Genomic DNA, 22,337 nt, shown 5'->3' on the forward strand with positions numbered 1-22,337 from the left:
GACCCCATCCTCCCCAATTCTTTCTGTTTTTAGACATTAGTTTCATTGCTAGGATAGTTTTCTTCTTTTCTACTTAGAGAACTGCTTTCAATTTCTATCTTATACAGGTGGAGAGAGTATTCTGGAATTCTGGAGTATTCTGCAAGGTTGATAAATCAACAACTGCTTGCATGAGAGGTTACCAGGTTGTCCTGAGGTGTCTTAATTTAGGAATTAGGGACTGGGCCTTGAGGATTATTCACTGACATCCCTCTTCTCTTAGTCCTTTTTATCACAACTGCCTCTGGGCAGATGGGCCAATGCTGAAACAAAGGAGGTAAACAAATGAGGCAACCAAGACAGTTGAGTGCCTCCCTAGAGCACCTGGCAAGAAAGGGCAAGGGGGAGCAGCTGGAGAGACTGCATACAAAGCCTTCAACTTGCACACAACTCAGGAATTCTTGTGCCTGGTGTTAGAGGTCTTGGGAACCCTCTGAATGCAGAATGAAGTATTTTTGTCCTACCTAGAAGCTCTGGCACATGAATATTTCTCAAAGCAGAAAGAGCCCAGTAAGACGCAGTCTAATTATTGACCTTTAGCACCATGGCAGGATGTTCAAATGAATTCACACTTTCAGATGCATATTTGAGAGCAGAAATGTAATAAGAATCATCGTAGAATAGCGATCACTTTCACCATTTCCAGCGTGCGTAAATGGAAGAAATGAAGAGCTTTGCATGTGAAGACTAGAGTTTGAGTCCTTGCTCAGTCACTGACATGCTGTACATGACCTTAGCCTCATTTTACCCTTAGACTCATTTTACCCTTCACTATTTAATCTTGCCTGTAAGAGGCAAACAGAGATAACGTTTTTCTCTTAAATCTGTTAATGGGATCTGATAAAGAAAGTAAGTGATAGAAAAAAATAAAGAACCGTGTAACTGTTGGCTGTAGTGATTCCAAGTCTAGATCTGTTTCTACCATGTAAAAAAAGCTCCAGTCACTCATGAACTATGTGATTTGGGAAATGTACTTCAACTTCCCGAACCTCAATTTTCTCATCTGTAAGATAGCAATAATAGTAACAGCATCTGCTTTATAGGCTTAGAGGAAATATTTTTTGTAAAGTGCTTTGCATGGTACCTGGCACATGAGTGCTCAATACATGTTAACTATCATTCTTGTAACCAACATCATTATTATTGTAAAGTTAGAATTCAGGTTATAATAAATAACTTAGTTTTTTAACACAAACTTTAAAGCACCTGTGATGGTCGGGCTAGGCACTCTGCTTTGAATATAGGAGAGTGCAAGGGAAAATAAGACATAGTCCTTGTTCTCCTGTTCCTTATAGTCTACTGAGAAAGACACATCAAATAATCACACAGACCTGTAGTTTGCAGGCCGGTAGCAGGCTGCTATGGGAGGGAATAATAGGCATCCAACCCAATCTCAGGTACGAGGAAGGCTTCATCAAGAAAGCGATGTTTGAGTTAAATTTTGAAGGATGAGTAGAAATTGACCACCTGGAGGAAAGAATAAAAGCATCCTAGGCAAAGAAAGCCAAATATGCAAAGGTGCCCAGAGAGACTTACTCATTTGAGAAAAGGAGAAAAGGCCCAGTATCTCCAGTGAATAAATAGCAAGGTATCACATGGGAGTGGGAAGTAGGCAGGAGTCAGGTCATGTGGGGCTTTATAGACCATGCTCCAGCTGTCGCCTCTTAACCAAGGCAGCCAGTGTTCTAAGCAGGGAAGTCGCATGATAAATATTTCAATCTACGAAGATTATTTTTGCTGCTATGTGAGGCAGGTAGTCCACAAGCGATTATGGTCATTCAGACAAGGGCTACTCGGAGTGTGATAAGGACACCGGAAGTATTGGCATCACTTGAAACTTGTGAGAAGTGCAAGTTATCAAGCCTCATCAGACCTACTGAATCAAATCTGGAGGTGGGGCCCAGCAATCTGTACTTGCACCAGCCCTTCTGGAGATTCTGATGCACGCTGAAGTCCCAAAAGCCCTGGCTAAGTCTAGGTTGTGGCCAGTGGAGATGGAAGAGTGAATGGATTTAAAACAGATTTCAGAGGTTTAGCTGCTGGAATTGACAGGACTTAGTTTGGGACCTGAGAAAAAAGGACATGTTAATAATGAATGTAAAATGTGCATCTGCAACAGAAACCACCTAACATGGCTTTTTATGTATGTTTTGACATGAGAAGAGAGGGAAGTGTGGGGCATGGATTTTGTTTTTTGAGTGTTGGTTTGTTTTAATATTTACTAATCCATGAGCACTGATAATAGGATCCAAGACACTTCATTATTAAAATTGACATTGAGTGAAAAAATATCTTATGACTTGGTACATCTCTATCAACTGGCCGTACAACCAGGCTGGAACTAGAGAGCTGATTTCATCTGATAAGGAGAGCTATTTTTCTTGAAGCCATTACTTTCCCAGAATTCCTCAATGTTGAGTCCACTGAATTATCTTTTGAAACATCATGTCCCACTATTAAAAAAATTTTTTTCAGAAATACTTGAAGAGTCAAATAGCATAAGAAATCTTGTTAATAATGTTACTAAGAAAAGATATTATTAAAAGGGAAAACATTAAACTCAGAATATGTTTTGAGGCTAAAAAAAAAAAATCCCCTTTTGCCTAAGATTGTTTTATGATGTATAATAGCTGTATAATTTAGAAGACTACCTGTTCTTCTCCATGCATAAAATAGATTGCCAGAGTAGAAGTGTCTCACATTTTTTAGCTTCTAGTTGCTTCGGACTGACTCCTACAGTCTCTGACCACAATCTCCATTTCACGTCTTTAGCTTCTTGATTTGCACGTATTTTGCTTTGTGACGTAGCTTAGAAAGTTTCTACTCAATGCCATAATCTCCAAAGTAGCTTCTGTTCATGGAAATGGAAGAAAAGCCTCATTAAAGATCCCTCTAGTCATTGAGCCCATTTTTCAGGTGAAAGATAATTAAGTATATTCTCATAATCAAAAGAGAAAGGAAATGACCACACCTTACTTAGGAAAATGGGGTTGTCTGGATAACCTTTTAGAATGCACACTACTAAGACATTCATAGTGTAGGTTCCATCTAAAGAAAGACTTTACTTGGTTCTTTCATTAACAAATAGTGCTTCTTATTAAATACTGTGGTAATTCAGAGTCTGCTCAAAACTTCCAAGGAATCAAGAATTAACTCCTAGTGTGCAGTATCTGTAGGCCTCTACATAAGGGTAAAGTACAGATCATATCTGGCAGGATGGCTGTTTTTATAAAGGACGTTTTTGGGGAAACAGCCATGCTCATTTGCTTACGTATTATCTGTTAACTATCTTAGCACTATAATAGCAGAGTTAAGTAGTTGAGGTAGAGACTATAGGAAGTGCAAATCTAAAAATATTGAATATCTGCCCCTTTACAGAAAAAGTTTGCTGACTTCTGAAAATGATTGTACCAAATCTATTAGGTGGAGAAATAAATAGGAGCCCACATAGTTTAGGAGAATTCTGAATTGTCATATTTTAATTACACATACAGGCTCAAAATATACTTTTTTATTGTTGAAGGAAAATGCCTATAATCATATGGAAACTAGTGAGAAAATGTTATGCAGAGATTTATTTTTCTCTAACAATGTCTGTCTTGGGTCAGGCTTGTCAGAACTAATACCTCACCTGAGCATGGTGGGTATAGTAAGGCTTATCCAGGCTCTGGGTTTTAGTCTCAAGTTTCTAGTGAGGTATCAACTCCATTTTAAGGGAGAAACAGTAAGATGAGGAAGCATCTAACTGTTTTGTCTCACATGCCTGCCAAGTTGTGACTCAGGGCAATCTGGCACAGCATTCATGAGTCTTCGCTAAGAGTGGAGTTTACACAATGGAAGAAACGTTCAGTATGTTTGTTGTCTGCATGTTCTTGGAAAGTGCTAACTTGACACCTAAAACTGCAATCTTCTATTTATACACCAGAGAATTGTCATGAGATCCTTAACCATTTCTTTTCGATTCCTATTTCTTTGTTTCCAAATTCTCATCTCAAAATTTCTGCTTTCTTCCATAGGCTGTATTTTCTACCCTTTTTTATCTTATTTACCCAACCTTTTAAACACAGATGATTCTAATTCTGAACCTAATTGCTTAAGAAATATTTGATCGATGCTGAATTTGTTACATGTCCTGGCTTATTTAATCAATAATATCAATAATATATAAACATACTACAATTTTTCCTTTAAATATATCAAAACTAGATTGTTCACTTATGTGATAATTTTTCTTTTGGTGGTTTAAAAAAATATTTAGAGATGTGTACTGGGTTTTAGCACAAAGCCCATGAAACTAAGAATCTTCATAATTTCTAAGATCTTTCCTGACCAGCAATTTGAGATAGCTATGTATATTATAGCTTAATATTAGATTAGATGTTCAAGGAAACATTGAACAATTCTCCATTTTTCAAAGTGATGTTTTCTTATTTTAAAAAATGAAATGTTTTATATGTACAAAAAAGACAGATTTTTAAAACAAATACCACCCCCAATGCCATCACCCAAATTTAACAAGTATTAATACTGAGCCGTAGTTGTGCCTGATTGTTTTTTATGGTTAAAAAGTCAAAGTATTACACATATAGGTAAAACCCTTACTTTATGCAACCAGTCAAAATATATAAAATACTTTTACATATATTGACTTCTTTAAAGCTCTTAACCATGAGAAATAGCCATCTATCCAGTATGGAGATGTGATACAGACAGATGTAAAACTTATGTCTGAGGATACTCAACAGGTAAATGAAGAATCCAGAACTTGACTACATATAATGTCATCTAAGCCTAATGTTCTTTTCATTGTGTCTTGACTATCCTTTTCTAAATATATCATTTTGTAAATAAGGTTTTTCATAAGCAACATACATTGATTCTGGTTATCTTAGGCAAAGATAATAATTTATCAACAACATATGTTGTAACTTATAGAACCAAAGAAAGCAATGAGCAACTAGCCCTTGAAAAAGGCAGGAAGCAGTAGTGCTCTGTAAAGTCTAAGAAGCAGGAAAAATTGGAAAGATTTTTCTAGCCCTCATTGTTGAATGAATCTGCTTCCTCCATTTTTGATCTTGGGTCTCTCTGTTCAAGATTAACATTATCAGAAGAGAAAGATTGATTGGTCCAATGTGGACCATTAGCTCATCCGTCCAGTGAGGGCTAGTCCGAGCACCAGGTTTGATAGTTTTAGTTTTTTCAAGGCTCCATGCAGAGGAGTTTTGATTCCCAATGGAATATGGAAGTGACAAGAGAAAGGTGCATAGATACAATTCTGCTGGAAATATGAGATGTCTACTATACTAATATGGTAACCATAAGAATGTGCCTCTCCTATCTCTGCTTACAGGAGATTAATTGGCTGATGGCTCCAGCTACTGTGCTCTGAAACACATCTGTGTTGACACAGAGGCCAAACTTTCCATGGGCTGTTCCCAGCCAGTGACTAAATGAAGCAGGCATGCTAAGATAGTTCTGTTCCTGGCAGGTGCAGAACTGCTCTGATGGTTGACTTGGCCAGATGACTCCCTGATGTCCTTGATGAACTTTTCTCAGAACTATACTGCATCTAGGACATTGTCATTCAGTTTTCCTCTTTCATTTGCTTGACCTCAGACCTGCATCATGGTCTCCTCATTATTTGCTTCTAAGAGGAGCAGCAGTAACACAAAAATTGTTCATTAATATTCAAAAGCAATATTAAGTACCACTTTCATGACTAATTCTTTGAAATGTCATGCTATAGTCCTATACCACATTTTTCCACATTCTATACCTCCTTACCCTGCTCTACTTTTTGTTTTAGCTGTAGCATTTAAAACCTTCTAATAATCAATACAATTATTTATGATTTATTGTTTTTCTTTCCAAAGTAGGATATAAGTTCTCAGGTAATAGGACAGAAATCTATTTTGTTTTGTTTACTGATATATCCAAACACTCAGCAAGCACAAAGTATATATTTGTTGACTGAAGGAATAACTTCATGTCCAGTTGCTTGCAATATAATCTTCAAGTATTTTCTTTTGGGTTTTAAACTAATTTCAGAGTCCCAGACCCCCTTGACCATGCTGAGTTCATACAGGTATATGTTTATTAGCACAACAATTATTCCCATTGCCCTGCAGAATATGGATTCCTCCAACTAAAGCCTTGTGCAATTACAGAGGGTTAACTCGATCGTCAAATTCTCATTTAAAGTAAGTTCTTTTCACGAAACAACTGCAATTTTGAAGAAATCTTAAATTGCTTCTCTTAAAGTCAAGTATCAAGGGAGTAAGTTTATTTCAGTGCCTTGTTGTCAGAAAGAAGTGGCTTACAAGTACCAATCATGAAGCCAAGCCTGATGGATCAGACATTTTTCTGCTCACTAACAATGGTTCCTCACATCTGGCATTCTTTCCCCCAGAGGATCACCGAGAAGAAAGAGCCATGGTTCAGAGTTGATTGAGGCTAAAATATCTTTTTTATTTCCAGTCTTAGAAAAGATAAGTCCACAGGATGTTGCCATGTGTACCACCTAGATCCAGAGATCACCTTTTCTGAAGCTTCCTAGGAAAGCAAGAAGCAGAAACATACTGGGAAGAGAGGTCAGGCAAAGACTTTGTCAGTGAGGTCAGAATATGGTGCTTCATCCATTAACACTGGGTTTTAAAATAAATTTAGACCGAAAACATTCTGGAGGCAAAAATGACAAAAATGAAGCTGTCCTACTGTGGGCACATCGTGAGAAGGCAGGGTTCTTTGGAAAAGACAATAATGCTCAGGAAAATAGAAGGCAGCAGAAAAAAGAAAAACCAAATATGAGATGCATTGACTCTATAAAAGAAGTCATAGACATGAATCTACATGAACAGAGCAGGGCTGTTGAGGACAGGACATCAAGGGCATCATTTATTTATGGAGTCGCCAGAAGTTGGAACTAACTCAACAGCCAGTAACACACACACATACACATTAACAACTAAGAAGTGGCACCAGTAGTGGTTTTCTAATCTCATTGTCTCACTGGATACTCAAGCACGTTGAGAATAAGTGCTGTGTCTACCATACTGAAGGATGTATTCCAATCTGACACTAAAATGGCTATATTTTGTTTCAAATAGAGTTTCTACTCTGATTATGGGATTGAGAGTGAAATTTGTTGATTATCCAAAGGCTTTACTTTCTTCTTTTATAATAGGACATTTTAAAAAGTATATATATGATTATGTCCTATAACATGGATAGAAGGGAAAATTAAATGGAAATGAAACTCAGTTTCTAAAATATTATTCATAGAATAGGATGATTCCTAGAATATATACTAAGCAAAATTAAAAAATCAAACTCAGACTGTGTTTAAATTCTGGTCGTTGATACTTATTAGCTATGTGACCCTACAGAAAATGCAACGTATCTCAATTTCCATATTTATAAAATATGGTTTAATTTGGTAAAATATTGGTCAGGTTGATTGATGAGAAGTTTAGATACAATCCGTATAAAGCATGTGGCACAGTGTCTAGCACATAATAGCAGGTTAATAAATGACAGCTATTACTTGCTGTATGCATTATTTTGTCAGGACTCCTTTATCTCTATTTCTCATTATACTGTACCCAAATGTCCTGACTCCTCCTCGGAACCTATCCCAGCTGAATTTGTGTTTAAACCATGTGTGGAAAATCCTTTCCATTGTAGGTAAGAGTTATCTGTATTTATCATCAGAAGCAGTTTGGTTTTCTTAAAGCAAGTAATAGCTCTACTGGTCAATAATCCAGTACATGATTTGTTGAGTAAGGATGTTGGAACTATTGGCTAAGCACATCTTAGGGATATTCTTTGGATCTCAAATTCCCAAGCTCTTCTTGTACATAATTATTAGAGATTTCTAAGAAGTGGCTACACATACTCCTTGGAGAATAAAGTATTTTATTTAAGGACAAAAAGAATTTGTAATAAAATGGAAAGAGAAAAAAACAAACAAACAAACTTGGCAACTTCAAATCAGTTAAACATTGCTTGACTTAACCTTTCTTTCCTTTCCTTTCCATTCTTCTTTCCTTCCTTCCTTCCTTCCTTCCTTCCTTCCTTCCTTCCTTCCTTCCTTCCTTCCTTCCTTCCTTCTTTCCTTCCTTCCTTCCTTCCTTCCTCTCTTTCTTTCTCCATGTCTTTTTTTTAAGATATCCTAACTTAACATAAAACTTTTCTCAAATTTTAAAATAGAATATCTATTAGAACTTAAATCATGGAGAATATGTAAAAATTGATCTCCCCAGGAATATAACTTCATCATTTATTGCCCAGTCTTAAACTACTTACATATCTTACTTTAAATCTCTGGTGTTGTCAGAATCCTACTATATTCCCTCATGCTTAGTCTTAAAAAAGAAGAAGAAGAAGAAAAAAAAAAAACCCTGGAAATAAGGAAGTATTCTGAGAAGAATCAACTATAATCCCACAATCTACCACTATTAGTATTTTGTGTGTATTCTGCCAGTCTTTTTTTTTTTCTACACAGAAACAAATTTAAAACACATTGTTTTATGAGCTCTTCATTTTTCATCAAACATTGAAATGACAGGTGTCCTTATCCACTGCCCAGCTCAGGGAAATCTCCAGCTGGTACAGTTCATCTCCCACCAACCCCACTTTGCCCTCCACTGCTATAAAAGGTATCAGGGTCCCTGTGCCCTTTACTCTGATTCACTAGTATCCTGGGGTTTTGGAGAAGGGGTGTCCATTCAAGGCAAATTCATTGGGACTAAGCAAAGACTTAAAACATGTATGGGCTGCACGATAGACGTATAGTCCTTAGAAGAGGTGTTCTCTGCAGATCAGGTGAAGCTTTCACCTACTATTTCACCAAAGAATCAATGCTTTCATCCCTTTGTATAAGACAAACACCAAGAAGGGCTGGTGAGGCAGCTATAGGTGCTTGTCTCCCACACAGCTCTGAGTACTCCAGGGGACCTGACCCTCCTTTTCAATATGATACTTCCTTTACGTCATCTCTTTACATTACAGTACCCAATCCACTTTTATTTTCCTTTCTAGTCTCTTGAAAATAGACCTCTCCTACTGATAGAGTTTAGGATGTTCTGCTAATGCTTTAAGCAAACAGTGAAAAGCCATTGGGTGTTTTTCTTCAGGATTCTGTATTTTCGCAGCCTTTAGAAGCAGCATGGGAGGAAGACAAGAGACAGGGAGAACACTTTTGAAGAGTGGGTAAAAGATGATTAAGGCCAGAAGAAGGCAATGGAGAATGTGATGAAAATGAGGGGCATCTAAGAGTTTTGAGGCGACTCATTAGCTCTCCCATGGCTGCCCTACTCTTTCTGCTACAGATGCAATTGTCCCATCATATGGCTTCCACTAACAGTGACCTTGTTTACTTACTTGCAGCCATTTCCCATCCCAACCCAAATATATATCCCCTAGACTAATTTCTAAAAAATGTCTAACTTGTCACTACATCATAAGTAAGTAGCACTGAGACAACGGTTGTAGAGAACCGTTGTAGATTCATCAAATTTAATGTAAGGAGCTCCTGAAAAAAGGTCACATATATTTCTCATTAAAAATCCAATCAAAATCCTGCTTGATAGAAGAAACATGAGGACATATTGAGTGTTTATATCTCACTCTGTGCTACTTACTGTGTTACATTGAGAAATGCATCTTGTATCTCATCATGAGAGCATAGTCATTAAAGAGAAGGGAACAGCTCACAACCAAGTTTTCTTTATATCTGTACCTACTTGTATTAAGTTATTAAACCATAAACTTATACTGGAAATCTTATAATTAGTTTCCACTTATTGCCAAATATAATCTTTTGGAGAGTATGTGGAACCCATATAAATCTTTTTACGGTTGTAAATATTAGCCAGTCAAATTCTCCTGTACCCTTGTTTCTCAGTGAAGAAAAAGAAAGTACCAAAATGGAGATATGGGACATTCCACCAGATTTTAGCTCTATGTAATTATTTATGCAATTCTGAAAATAAATTTTACCATATAGGGAATAAACTCTGTTTTCTTCCCATGAATTATATTTATCCATGGAAATTAAAGGTGTTATTAACTTTAATCCTGGCAGAGCCTCATCTGTTTTAGCACTCACCAACCCACATTGTAATTACTGGCTGCTACATGTGAAAGAAGTTAAAATTGACACAAGATTTCTGCCCTCTAACCCTGCTTTTAAGAATCTTTCTCATCCGTGGATCTGAGGCTGAGGGATTTGGTGCCTCCTACCTTAACCCTAAGAGAGACTTACTGTAAGTGAGGCCTGACTCACTGCTAACCTAAAGACGTTGCATGACTATCATCGTGCTCGTGGGTAAAAGAGAAAGAGGCAGACCCTGGGGAATAGCCTTGAATTGTTACAGCCATATAAAGTTGAAGGTTTTGTCAGAGGGCCAGAGCAGAGGGCCTAGTAGAGAGATTTAGGAGAGCAGGGAAGGGAAGGGAAGGATAAGTGAGCAAACTCTGTGAAAAGTCTTGCTTTGAACTTGATTGGTAGACTTTAACATCTATCTTCTTTTATTGGTAGACTTTAGCATCTTGTTTCTGGAAGAAGAAGCAAGTGTCATATGCCTTGCTTTCCAACTTTAGAGATACCCAAAGCCATATTTCTAAAGCAGTTGGTTTGGATAAATCTGAAGGAGCAGTTGAAAGAAGAAAGGTAGGTAGGGAGAGAGGAATGCTGAAAGGGACAGAGGAAGAGAGGAAGGAAGAAATAGGCTCGGTATGTCCCTTACACTATTTCCCTAATAATTTTTTTTTTTTTGTCATCCATGCAATGGGAAAGTAGCCCAGTTCATGCCAAATCATTATAAAACTTGAATTTACAGACAGCCCTATTAATGACATTTTATTGAATTTATAAAATGTCAAAGCTCACATCTCATTGTATCTTAAAAGACAAATCTCGAACTGATCTTTCAGCCCTCCCCGAACATGATGTGAAATGACAGGTGTGCATCTAGGGCTGATTAGAGAATATTGTAGTGTTGGCAGCTATTTACTGGCTTTCACCTCATTTTGTGATTTTGCATCTCTCTAAAAGACATTGGTACACCTGTGCAAAGGCTCTGTGGAGACAATAATGATGCTTGTTTGAGTGCATAGATAAAATGGATTTTCAAGAAAATTAATAGCCTCTGTTCTGATTTGGATGATGCTCTTACAAGGTAATTGGGAGAGAGATGCTTTAAAATGTGAACCAAAATATCAGATTTATACCATTTTCCACGTCTGCACTATTACTGTCTCTGGGGTCTGATTGATAGCTCTGCTTGATGGTTCTTTTTGTTCCTACCACAGCTACAGAATTAGTAAAAAAGGCTTTCAACTTGAAGTAGTAGGCATAGAAAAAATTTGAAGTAAGAGCCATTCTGGGGCGATGGGGATAGCAGTGTTTGGCCAAGAATATGGCTTCTTTATGAGGTTTCTCCATTAGTTATAGGCAATATAATTGATTTATTGTCTTGCATTTTGGAGATATTATTATATCCACCCTGGACTGAATGATGTAAGAATATTATGATTCAGGGAACCAAGCTTCAGAGAGGTTAATTGACTTTCCTATGGTTAGATGGCTGGTTAATGTTGGAGCTGTGGTTGGATCCCAGGTCTCCTGGAGTCTGGTGATGAAGTGCTGAAATGGAATTGCTGTGGCACAGATATCAAGAAATATGAGTGAAAGGAAACCGTACATCTGAGTCAAAGGAGAAAAGAAGGATATGTGGGGGACAGGCACATATTTTATATAGATTTTATAGAGTAGACACACATCATATACACATTTATTACATTTGAATTCGACCATACTTTTCAAACAACATAACAGCAGTGGCTATCACGAAATATGATTTTTATGTCAGATGCCCCCTAAATACAAATCAACTGCTTCATCTGGTGCTCAACTGAAGAAAAAAATGATGCATTCCAGGGCTGGATGAATGCATCAGCTGTGTTGGAAATTGTGAGATCTAATACAGTATATACAAAACAAGGCAAAATATTAAGGATATTGCTGACTCTGTTGTTTGCATGTTATAACTGACTTTGAGATTAATTCACAAGTAAGATGGAAATTCACAGTATTGAAGTTTCTTTTCCCATCAAAAGAAAACTGAAAGAAAATTATGTGTAAATAGATTCAGTTTACTTTTTAAGCAACAACTTTTCCATATTTTTCAAATATTTGTGCCCAGGAATGTTTTTTAGTAGGAAATCTGGTGCAGGAATATTTATATATTTTTTAATGTATATTTTAAAAATATGTAAAAATATTTCAAAACATAAGCCTTAGGCTTGCACTGGAGTCTTTCGATGATATTTCTTACAGTTCTTTTGCTCAAAAAATAGAATTGAACTTTATCTCTTTTTAAAATATGTTCTGGAAATAAAACATACATAATAAAAAATGCACACAGCAAAAGTGTAGAGTTTGATGAGTTTTCAAAAACTGAACACTCTTATGTAAATAACATGATGATCATGAAACAAAGTTGACCAGCATCCCAGAAGCCCCTGAGCTGTGTCTCCTTCTCCCAAAGATAACCACTTATCTGACTTCCAATACCATAGATTAGTTTTGCCTGTCTTTGTACTTAATGTAAATGTATTCGTACTGCATTCCACTCATTGTGTCTGGCTGCTTTTGCTCAACATTTTGTTAGTGATATTCATTCATTTTATTGTCAATTATTGTCCATTGTCCATTTACATTTATGTATGATGTTGTATTGTGAGACTATATCTTAATACTGCTGAACAGTTTTTAAAGTATATATACTAATTTTTACCAGCCAGAAATATAGGAAAGTTTAAATGACTGCACATCCTTCCTCAAACTTGGTACTTTCCATCTTTTTTTATTTTTAGCCATTCTGGTGCACAATCATTGTTTTTTAAATTAACTAAATAAACTCTGGCAAAGTTGTACCAAGCAAGATCTTTATTTATGAACCAGTATGTGCCGGGGGTGGAAAGGGGAAATGCTTTATGAAGTAGAATGTTTCATCGTCAACAAATTCAAAGAAATACAATTTGAATGACGTTAGCAGAAATGCCTGAGCACAAGCCAATGTTTTTGTTTAAAATACTGCCTTATTTTCAAAGAAAGCATTTCATTTGGGAATGAAGAGATATTCAAATGGGCTAGACATTTATGGAATCTGAAATGTGACATTTTAAAATTTTTGAGGGGGGAGTTGTGGGGTAGCAGAAAACAATAAGGACTTTATTAATTGTACCACTAATTTTTGAGATTTTCATAGAAAAAATACAATGCAGTGGTTGATCTGCGTTTTTATTACTGTTACAGGGTCTCCATTTTGGTGCCTATTGGATATTGTTCCTATAAAGAATGAGAAAGGAGATGTGGTACTTTTTCTGGCATCTTTCAAAGATATAACAGATACAAAAGTGAAGATTACTCCAGAAGACAAAAAAGAAGGTTTGTACTGTATTCAGAAAACATTGACAGATGGGGTAACATTTTGAAATTGTTTACCCAAAAACTCTGAGAGAAAAAAACAACTTTTTAATAACAGCAACTGATAAATATTCATAACTGTGAGCAGTTAGTATTTGGTACCTATTCCAAAATCACAGAGACTCACATAAATTTTCATTCTCATCTTTGTAATAAAGACTTGATGGACAGGAATGAGAAGTTCACATTCGTATGCAAATAGAATGAGGATGAGAAAACAACTTATCAAAATATAAAGATTCACACCATCTCGTTTTATTAGGGAAAAAAATGAATCGATAACGATAAGTGATATTAAAATGATGTAATTAAACATACATCTCTCAGTTTCATCTACAGTGCAGTCAGTAAGAACTTAGAAGTACAAAATTTTATGTTATGTACCAAATTAAGAACTCAAGTTTAGTGGTTGTTAGAGTGGAATGTTGCAGAGAAACGTGTATCTGTATCTTACAATATATAACAGTATAATAATTTGTTTTAAGACAATAAGTATTTCAATTATCTTTAAAGGATTCTAAGACTTTATGTTGCTTACTTTATATTTTCTATTTATAGCTTATTAAGAAAATCTGCATTTTACATAAGCTGACAAAAGTTAGCACTGAAAAAAATGCTGCTATTATTCTATTTAAACAGAAGTAGGATGAAGATACCCAGTGACCAGAGAAAAAGCAGTTGTCACTGTAGGGATTTCCAATGTTGTAAGTTCTTTGTTAGAAACAGCTATTTGGCAGTTCAACAACTATGTCTTTTTTTTTTTTTTCTTTAAGTTTGTTAGGGTAACATTGGTGAATACAATTATATAATCTTCAGGTGTACATTATCATTTGACATCTGTATATTCTATTGTGTGCTTAACACCCAAAGTCCAGTTTCCTTCAGCCACCATATATTTGATCCCCTTTACCCATTTCTCCCTCCCCCTACCCCCCTATACTTACCCCCCTTTACCCCGTCTACCTCCCTCCTCCTCCCTTACCCCACTAGTAACCATTACTCCATAGTCCTCTGGTAACCACTAGTCTAAGACATGGACTATGTCTTTTTAAGAATGGACTCTTTTATTCCAACTCTTTTTAAAAATGTGTATGAATGTTTTAAATATATTATCTCTTGAAATGGAGATTGCTCAGAGTTCGGGACCCCACCCCCCACTTCTATTATTTGAAATGTTTGCAAATACACAACTGTTTTTCTGTGTATTTGCATGACTAAACACCATGGCATATTTTACATAGACAAGGGAAGAGCAGTTTTACAATTAAAGTTACTTGGAGTAAGTGTAATACCTGTCCAATAAGAGAAAAAAAAGTATGAAAATCAGTGTGTGAAGTTTTTGTTTTTACTTTTTTTTTGGTATTATAGGAATATAGTAGTTCGTTATGAACTATATTCACTCACAACACTTCTGACACTAAATGTGTGGGGGTTTTTCATTAGCAACCAGTTCTACATCTCTCTGGACACCAACTGCGTGTCTTATAATTTAATGAAGTTCTGACACTAACTGTCAGACTCCACAGATTTAAGGGCTTATTCCCCCACAAGATTGCCTTAACTTCAGATGCCATCACTAGTGTTGGGTGCCAACTTGGCCACAAAGTTGGGGGTTCTCCTCCTTTTTCAGATTTTATAATTTGCTAGAATGGCTCACAGAACTCAGGGAAACACTTTACTTATATCATCGCAAAGGCTACAACTCAGGAACAGCCAAGGGGAAGAGATGTATAAGGGAAGGTATGGGGAGCTGCCATAATCTCTTTGTGTGTGCCACATTCTCAGGGTGTTTCCCAACTCAGAAGCTTTCCAAACTCTGTTGTTTAGGCATTTTTTATGGAGGTTTCATTATATGGCACAATCGATTAGATCCTTGGCAATTGGTGATTAACTCAATCTTCAGTCCCCTCTCCCTCCTGGGAAGTTTAGGGGGTAGGGCTGAAAGTTCCAACTCTTTAATCTTTGCCTTTCTGGTGACTAGCTTTCGTGCTGAAGCTATCTAGGAAACCCCAGGCACCAATCTTTTATTAGTGCATAAAAGACACTCATTGCTCCAGAGATTTCAAGGGTTATAGAATTGTATGCCAAGGGACCAAGACCAAACATATATTTCTTATTGTGTCACAGTAAGAATTATTTGAATAAAATTATTATTCTTATATTAAATATATATATGTGAGTGTATTATGTACGTTCACATATATGTGGAATTAGAAATATAAAAGTACAAAATATATACGGTTACTTTTTTTTTTTTTGCTTGTAAGGGAGCAATAATCAACCTGACTTGCTTTGAACATGAAGATCTTATCTAATGGTTTTGTAAAGTTTATTTTGTCATCTTGGTCTTATGTTCTTCATGTTTGTAGATAGGAGAGAAATCCCTATCATGGAAGACTGCAGTGGATTAAAGGAATAAAGTATACTTATTCATTTGAGGTTCGAAAGAGTCCAATTAAAAACACTCTTCTCCACTCAAGTTCTGCACCAACTCAGAAAAAAGTAAGAGTAAGGCAGATGAAAGACAAATGTATAACCTTTATTGCTGATAAAAATTGATAATGAGAATGTCACATATATTGACACCAAGTGAGCGAGCCCTACCTTTAGGCAAAGTTACCTCTCAGTCACAAACAGAGCTATAATGGAGTAAAGGCAGAGGTATAACTTAAAGCTGAGAGGACCAGGGCAAAACAGGTGCTTCCCAAAGGCAGCTGCTCCTTAAAGAGGGAAGGGTGACCCCATACATGCCAATACCTCCTTCCGAACTGAGTCAGATTAAATTCCTCTGCTTCCCCTGGGAAAAACTGAATAAAGGAGCAGAGAGAGGCCAGGTGTGTTACACTAGCAGAACTGCTTGCACATGATATTTCGCACTTGCCATTTGGAAGTAGAGGGCATGAATTTGAACAGTCTGTGGAAACAATAACAATTATACTAACCCCAAGTTCTATCTTAAAAAGTAGTTTTACATTTATATTTAAATAAATATATTAAACTATGCCCAGTAATTGTCCCATTTTGTTTAGGGAACATGTACAACATAAAGACTATCTCTTGCAAGGTTTAAAGAAAAAAATACCAATAAAACACTTTTAACGTTAATTACATGATGCAAAATATGATTTAGGAATTCAAAATATTTGATAACAAGTCCCTAAATCTTTTTATAACTTTATAACTTTTTCCTCAAAAGATTATTATTTTATATGAAGTTAAGTATTATTTCTAATATATAATGAACACTCAGGAACATATTTTTTCTGTTGCTACCTTATTATAAATGTCCCACAAAAATATGTAATATTTTTATGGAGGTAAAATAACTATTGCAAGCCAACATGGTTATAAAATGATTATAAAAAATAGTGAGGTGTATATTTCTTTTTTTTTTTTACCTGCACTTAATAGAGGAAAATATTTTAAAATTCACCAGTTGATGGCATGTCTTGCAGGAAAGGCAAACCTTAGTGTATGATATTTTTAGAACTTCAAGGTAAGTGTTTTAAAAGCATCAAAATGTCACTGTGTAACTGGAGCAGTACTGTATCATAGAACTAGAAAATTCTGAGTGAGCACATAGCCTGACTTGACCTCATAGTGCATCTTATGCCAATGTTATCACTGAAGTTCACCTAAGTTATAGAAATAAGGCTCATGTTAATTAAATTAATTTCCTGCCAAGGTTCATATCATGGATTTATTTAAGAGATACTTCTATTTTAAAAACATTATTAATATCTATATTATTTCGGGTTTTATTTGAAACGAGGAAAAACCTGTTTTATAGAAAAGGCTAACAAGGTATGGGATACAATGCAGATCTTCCATCAATGAATAGCATTGATGGAAGGTTATCTTCCATCAATGAATAGCATTGATGGAAGGTTAGCACGAATACAAAGTACTATTTGTACACTCAATGGTTTTCAGCTGGGGTGTGTGCGTGTGTATGCATGTGCATGTGCATGTGTGTGTGTGTGTGTGTGTGTGTATGAGAGAAAAAGAGAGATTGAGACTTTATCAGAAATCTGTTTTGTTTTTTCTTACCACCTTTTAAAATAACCTCCTTTTTTGGACACATATTTTATTTCCATTCTAAAAATAGTGTGTAAACCACTAACTTCTAAATCCATGTCTAGCATTACTGAGTGGATTTAATATGAGACCATGTTTGTTTCTTTTTCTATCAGTAAGAAATATTTTAATATAATTTAAAAGTGGATTAATAATGGATTAAGTAATTCAACAAGTATTTATTGAGCATCTACTCTGTCTTCATTATTGAATTATCATTTGGAGATGTCAAAATGGAAGCAGTATGCTTTGGATTATCTAAACTTCAGCTCAAATCCTGGTTCCACCACATTTTGACTATTAGGCCTTAGACGAACTGCTTACCCTCTCGAAGACTGTTTTCTCATCTGTAAAATGGGGTAACCATACGTGTCTACATCAGTTTCAGGCTGTCAAATGAGAAAAAGAATACAATTTAGTGATGAGTTTGACCGCCTTTTAAGGGAAAACAATCATAGATTGGGGAGTACAGTGCCTCACAAGCAGTTGAACACTGTTCCCAAAGGATTTATGGCAAAACAAGTTTTATAGGGAGTTAGAAGAAACAACACAAAAAAGAGAGCATCATTGGCTAAGAGGTTGAGGATTTCCTTATGAGGCTAGCAAGTCCTATTTTTCAGGGTAAAATAAGTCAGTTAAAGCTCAATTGGAAGATTGTGATTGGTGTATATTAAGATTCCTTGAGAGGTGATTCCTGTAAGTGCAGGTTGACTTAGGTTAGATTTGTGACTTGTGCCGGGCCACTGGGGTAGTTTCCATTTTGTGGGTCCTGATATACAAATTAGTTTTATCAAGGTTTATAAGATAATATATGCAAATCACATAGCACAGAGCATACAACTACGTATAATAAAAGATAGTTGTGATCATTGTTATATTCTATACATTTATTAAAATAACTAGCTATTATCGAGTCTTTGCTTCATACTAATAGATTACTTCATTTACCTCTCATTATAACTCTATGAGATAGGTATTATTCCTATTCCCATTTACTCATGAATTTAAGTAACTTGATAAAGTTGACATAGTAAAAAATGGTAGAGCTAGAATTTATACTCATACACTCAAACTCACATTTACATTCTTTTTATTGAGATTTTTCTTGCTCATGATTTTATGAATGACATAGGTCCAGTATTTGCAACACAGTAAATTCAGTGATAGTGGAGTGGCAAAAATGGCATATTCTTCCTAGACAAGGGAAAAAGATAGGATGGGGCCATCAAAAATTGGAGCAGAGTCAAGAGAACTTCACAGGGAAAATAGTAGTGACACAAATCTTGAAAAATAGGTGCAGTTTGATAAACTGAAAGGAAGGGATGTTAAATTCAGGAGATGGAATAACAAATAGTTGACCTTTGTTCAGAAGTGGATTATAAAGGTTAGGGAGTTGAACTTCAACTCTAGATAGGCAGCCAGGGCCTAAATCTTTAAGATTTTATTACATCTTTCTGATGTAATAAAGAGATGAAGAAAAAAGAGAACTTGATGAAGTCCAAGTTTCTATTTTGAGGGCTGCTATGAACTGAAATGTGTCCCCTTCAAATTTATATGTTGGAGCCCTAACCCACAGTACCAAGAATGTGACTGTATTTGGAGACAGGGCCTTTAAAGAGATAACTAAGGTAAAATGAGGCTGTTAGGGTGGGTGCTAATCCAGTCTGGCTGGTGTCCTTAAAAAAGGAAATTTAGGCGCTAAGAGAGCCACCAGGGGCTCTCATACACAGAGGAAAGGCCACATGAAGAGGCAACAAGAGGGCAGCACTTCCTTTTTTTAACTCTAAATAATTATGCTCTGTCTATGGCCACGCCACCCTGAACAAGCCCGACCCCATCTGATCTCAGAAGCTAAGCAGGGTTGGGCCTGGTTAGTTCTTGGATGGGAGACCACCTAGGAAGACCAGGTACTGTAGGTGTAAAAATAAAAAATAAGGGATTGTAAACTAACAAGGTCCTTGCAATCTGTGAGGTCAACCAAGGGTTGCCTCACCTAAAAAAAGTAAAAAATAAATAAAATAAAATAAAATAAAAAACCAAGGAACATTGCATCCTTATTAAAAAGAAATAATAATAATAATTGTACTCTTAGCGTGTGTATTCAAGTTTTACGTTCCAAGTACTTCAGAATCAGCTTATAACGCCTCAGACAATCAATCCACTTTCTAACTACCATTCCACCCTCTAATCTTATTGAAATCTCTGGACAACGTAAGCTGGTTTGTTCATATTCAGTTAATGAAACTCACACTTTTTTTTCCTACCCCCAGGTCCTCAAACTTTCCCTCACTTGGAACTTCTTTGACACTCCTATTCACCATGAAAATCCCACTACTTTTCTTTATTATCAGTTTATCTGAATCACGTTAGTTCATAGTTAGCATTCTTACTTTCGACCGCTCTTTGCCTTCTCGCAGGCGTCACTCCTCTTATTTGGTCCTTCCTTAACTCCTAATAACTTTGAAGTTGACATACTACATATGTCTTTCAGTTTCTTACAGTGCCTTGCACATAATAGACACTGAGGACAAACCTGCTGATTAATTAATTTTATTAAAGGGCCTTTACCTATGTGAGAATGTTTAGCTTCTCTTAAAAGTTCCTTTCCTCTCTGTGCTCAGTTGCATGTCTCAATTTTCCAATCTTTTTTCATAGCAGTTCATTCATCCTGCTATTTTTTTCTATTTAAACCAGCTGGGTATAATAATATGTGCCTTGTTTTTCCAGGCACAGGGCCCAGTGCAGTTATTTTGTTTATTTCTTGTAGAGTGTCCCAGATTTGGTTTGAAATGATGGTTGACACTCTGTTATTCATTATGTGGCAACATCATCAGTTATCCCAGAACTGAGGAATTTCAATTACAATTTATAAAAGGTGGGCACTTCAAATTTGTCTTGAGAATTTCGAGATTGATGCATGAAGCTTTTCACATTATCTTCAGTGGTAAATCAAATTGGGATTCGAATGCGATGGCGTTCTTTTTGCAATCTAACTTTGGGCGGGCAGCAGCCAGTTACTGTTATTAAGTACACTGACAAAAGTTCATATTGCATCTGCTTTTTTCCTATTACTAAATGTCTTCAGAAGAAATAATAATAGCTGTGCTAAATAATTAGATATGAATTGCATTTGCCTACAAGAACCTGAAAACCTAACTAGCATAAGTTTAAATTTTGAAGAGCAGCCCATCATTGGAACAGTGACAGCAATACTCAATGGACATTCAGATGCTTTTTGCCTTTCCTTTCTGTTGTCCTTAACATCCTATTTTCCATCCTCATACTTGTCACCTCGTGGTTGTAAGATGCCTGCTGCACCTTTGGAACTAATTTCTTCACAGAAAGAAGAGTGAAGGAAAAAGGGCCAGGGCTTCTCCCCAATTGTTTCCCACTCCATTAAGATGTAAACTTCATCAGGAAGTAGGCTTTGCCTCTTTTGTCAGGACCATAAACCCAACACATATAGAGTGAGTGTTTAACACTTAGAAAATACTCAATAAATATTTGATTGATGAATGGATGAATAAATGAATGCATGCATGATATCTGATTTAGAAAATTTGACTATTCAGAGTTAGAAACCAACAATATTGAGATCATAATTATCAAAGAGGCATGTCTCAGGTGCACATTCTGATGAATATATTGTTTAGTTGTCTTCTGCTGATTTAAGTCAAAGACAACTTGACAAATATTTACCAAAGACAACCTCCTCTCAAAATGTGTTCTTACTGCCAATATAGAATGGCCTTTTCACTTCAAATAGAATCTCTTTTCTTAGTTAATTTTTTGTTCTTGTTGACTCTTGGGTTTGTCTTTAAGTTTCTGAGAATTTCAATTTATTCATATATTTAAGATAATTGAATTTTTTTGTTAAAATAAAATAAAAATATTTTCCAAGAGGACAGACATTAAGCCACTGATCAGATATTAATTAAAACTAACATCATTTTTATGTACTTTGAGTATTTTAATTTTTAGTGTAGAACTTAGTAATAATGTTCCTTTCATCTGCTGAAATAGTCTGCCTGAGTTTTTTATTTGCATAATGAAAAAAATACATGCAAAAATCCTAATAAAAAGCAGTGTCCTGACAAAATTAACTATTGTAAAAATTGATGCTTTTTCTGAGGATATAGATTTCTGCCTTGAGAAGATCTATACCAACTCTTTGTCAAATACATGATGAAACTGGGACTGAAGAGCCTAGATAGATGCTTAAAGTGATTGAAGAATTTTAATCACATCTGTATTTTATTGTATTACCTACATTGGAAAAATATTCTGTGTCTGTGTGTGCGTGTGTGTGTATGTTTACATATTCACTGTTATCATTCTCTCTTAGAATCTTCTAAAGGCAAATAGTATAAGCCATAAACTAAGCTGCCTTTAGAGACCATGGGATAATGTGATAAGCAAATCGCTGTGATAGACCATGGTGAGGACTTGAAGCATAATGCTTCACCAAGTCATTATGTTTTACAGAAAATTTTTAAATATTCTTCAGCCAATTGAAATATACCTGTGGACTAAATCGGTTCTCTTATTCAGTAGCTTATGATCATTGGACAAAACTTTATTCAACTAATTCCTTACTAGTCTGATTTTTGTTTAAAAAATATATTTTTAGGTTTATTACTCTGAAAATGGAGACATGTTTTTAACCCTTTTTGGGTGAATTTAACATTTAAAGATTTTTTACAACTAAACGACCAATTAACTGAAGCAC

The 22,337-nt window shown here is 35.7% G+C and overlaps 1 protein-coding gene and 1 pseudogene across 1 annotated transcript in view; both read left to right on the forward strand.

The window, feature by feature from the left end:
• Positions 1–22,337, forward strand: part of KCNH8 (potassium voltage-gated channel subfamily H member 8) — a 318,741-nt gene that overhangs the window by 112,388 nt on the left and 184,016 nt on the right. The window contains exon 3 of the mRNA XM_011355828.1: positions 13,361–13,492. Within this exon, the coding sequence (XP_011354130.1) occupies positions 13,361–13,492 (132 nt within the window). The remainder of the gene's footprint in view (positions 1–13,360; positions 13,493–22,337) is intronic.
• LOC111736405 lies at positions 19,409–19,527 on the forward strand (annotated as a pseudogene).

This window comes from Pteropus vampyrus, unplaced genomic scaffold (genome assembly GCF_000151845.1).
Source record: "Pteropus vampyrus isolate Shadow unplaced genomic scaffold, Pvam_2.0 Scaffold1, whole genome shotgun sequence".
Taxonomy (NCBI): Eukaryota; Metazoa; Chordata; class Mammalia; order Chiroptera; family Pteropodidae; genus Pteropus; species Pteropus vampyrus.